The 645-nt window shown below is 58.1% G+C and overlaps 1 protein-coding gene across 1 annotated transcript in view; it reads left to right on the top strand.

Moving 5' to 3' along the window:
- Positions 1-4: 4 nt before the first annotated feature.
- Positions 5-645, top strand: part of LOC104501289 (long-chain-fatty-acid--CoA ligase ACSBG2-like) — a gene marked incomplete at both ends in the record, with an annotated part of 7,925 nt that continues 7,284 nt past the window's right edge. Inside the window, one exon of the mRNA XM_010145077.1 lies at positions 5-72. Coding sequence (XP_010143379.1) covers positions 5-72 — 68 coding nt within the window. The remainder of the gene's footprint in view (positions 73-645) is intronic.

The raw sequence follows: 645 nt of genomic DNA on the forward strand, positions 1-645 counted from the left end.
TGACTGCGACTCGGGTCCTCCAAGGAGCTGCGAGGTGGCCCTGGAAGATGTCCGGCTCGGCTCTTCAGCCAGGTTTGTCTCTTTTAAGATTTTCTCTGTGGTGACCCGTATACACAGGGGAGAGATTGTACCCCATCACGATAATTAAGATTTTTTGGAAGAAATTCCAAACGCTTGTTACTCCTTCCAAACTCCCAAAGTGACCCTCCAGCCTCGCCCTCTCGGAGAGGAGCAGGATTAACCCTGCTGTGCGTAGCCACCGCACAAAGTTAGTTTAAGCCAACCTTCATGCACAGAGCGGTGGAATACTCCACGCAACCTCACCGAGGAGCTCTGCGGGCCCGTTAACGCGGGGTAACCGGGGGGCACCGGTCGAGCCGCGGTTTGCCAAGCGCTGGAGCAGGGGCGGCGTGTGCGCAGGAGCTGGGCTGCTCTCACCAAACTCCTGCTGAGTCTCTCGGTGACCAGAGCAGCCTCTTGCTGAAGAGCCGGTCGGTGCTGAAGGGCTCGGTCCCAGCCCAGCATAACGGGAGGGAGCTGACGAAATCCTCCCTGCCCCGTTTTTTTCCGGCTGCATTTGAATTACCTGTATGGGCGGTGGGGGTGTGGTGGCAGGGGAATGACTGGGGCTCTTCGGCTGCTCTT

The sequence above is a fragment of the Buceros rhinoceros genome, unplaced genomic scaffold (genome assembly GCF_000710305.1).
Source record: "Buceros rhinoceros silvestris isolate BGI_N320 unplaced genomic scaffold, ASM71030v1 scaffold22151, whole genome shotgun sequence".
NCBI classification, from domain to species: domain Eukaryota; kingdom Metazoa; phylum Chordata; class Aves; order Bucerotiformes; family Bucerotidae; genus Buceros; species Buceros rhinoceros.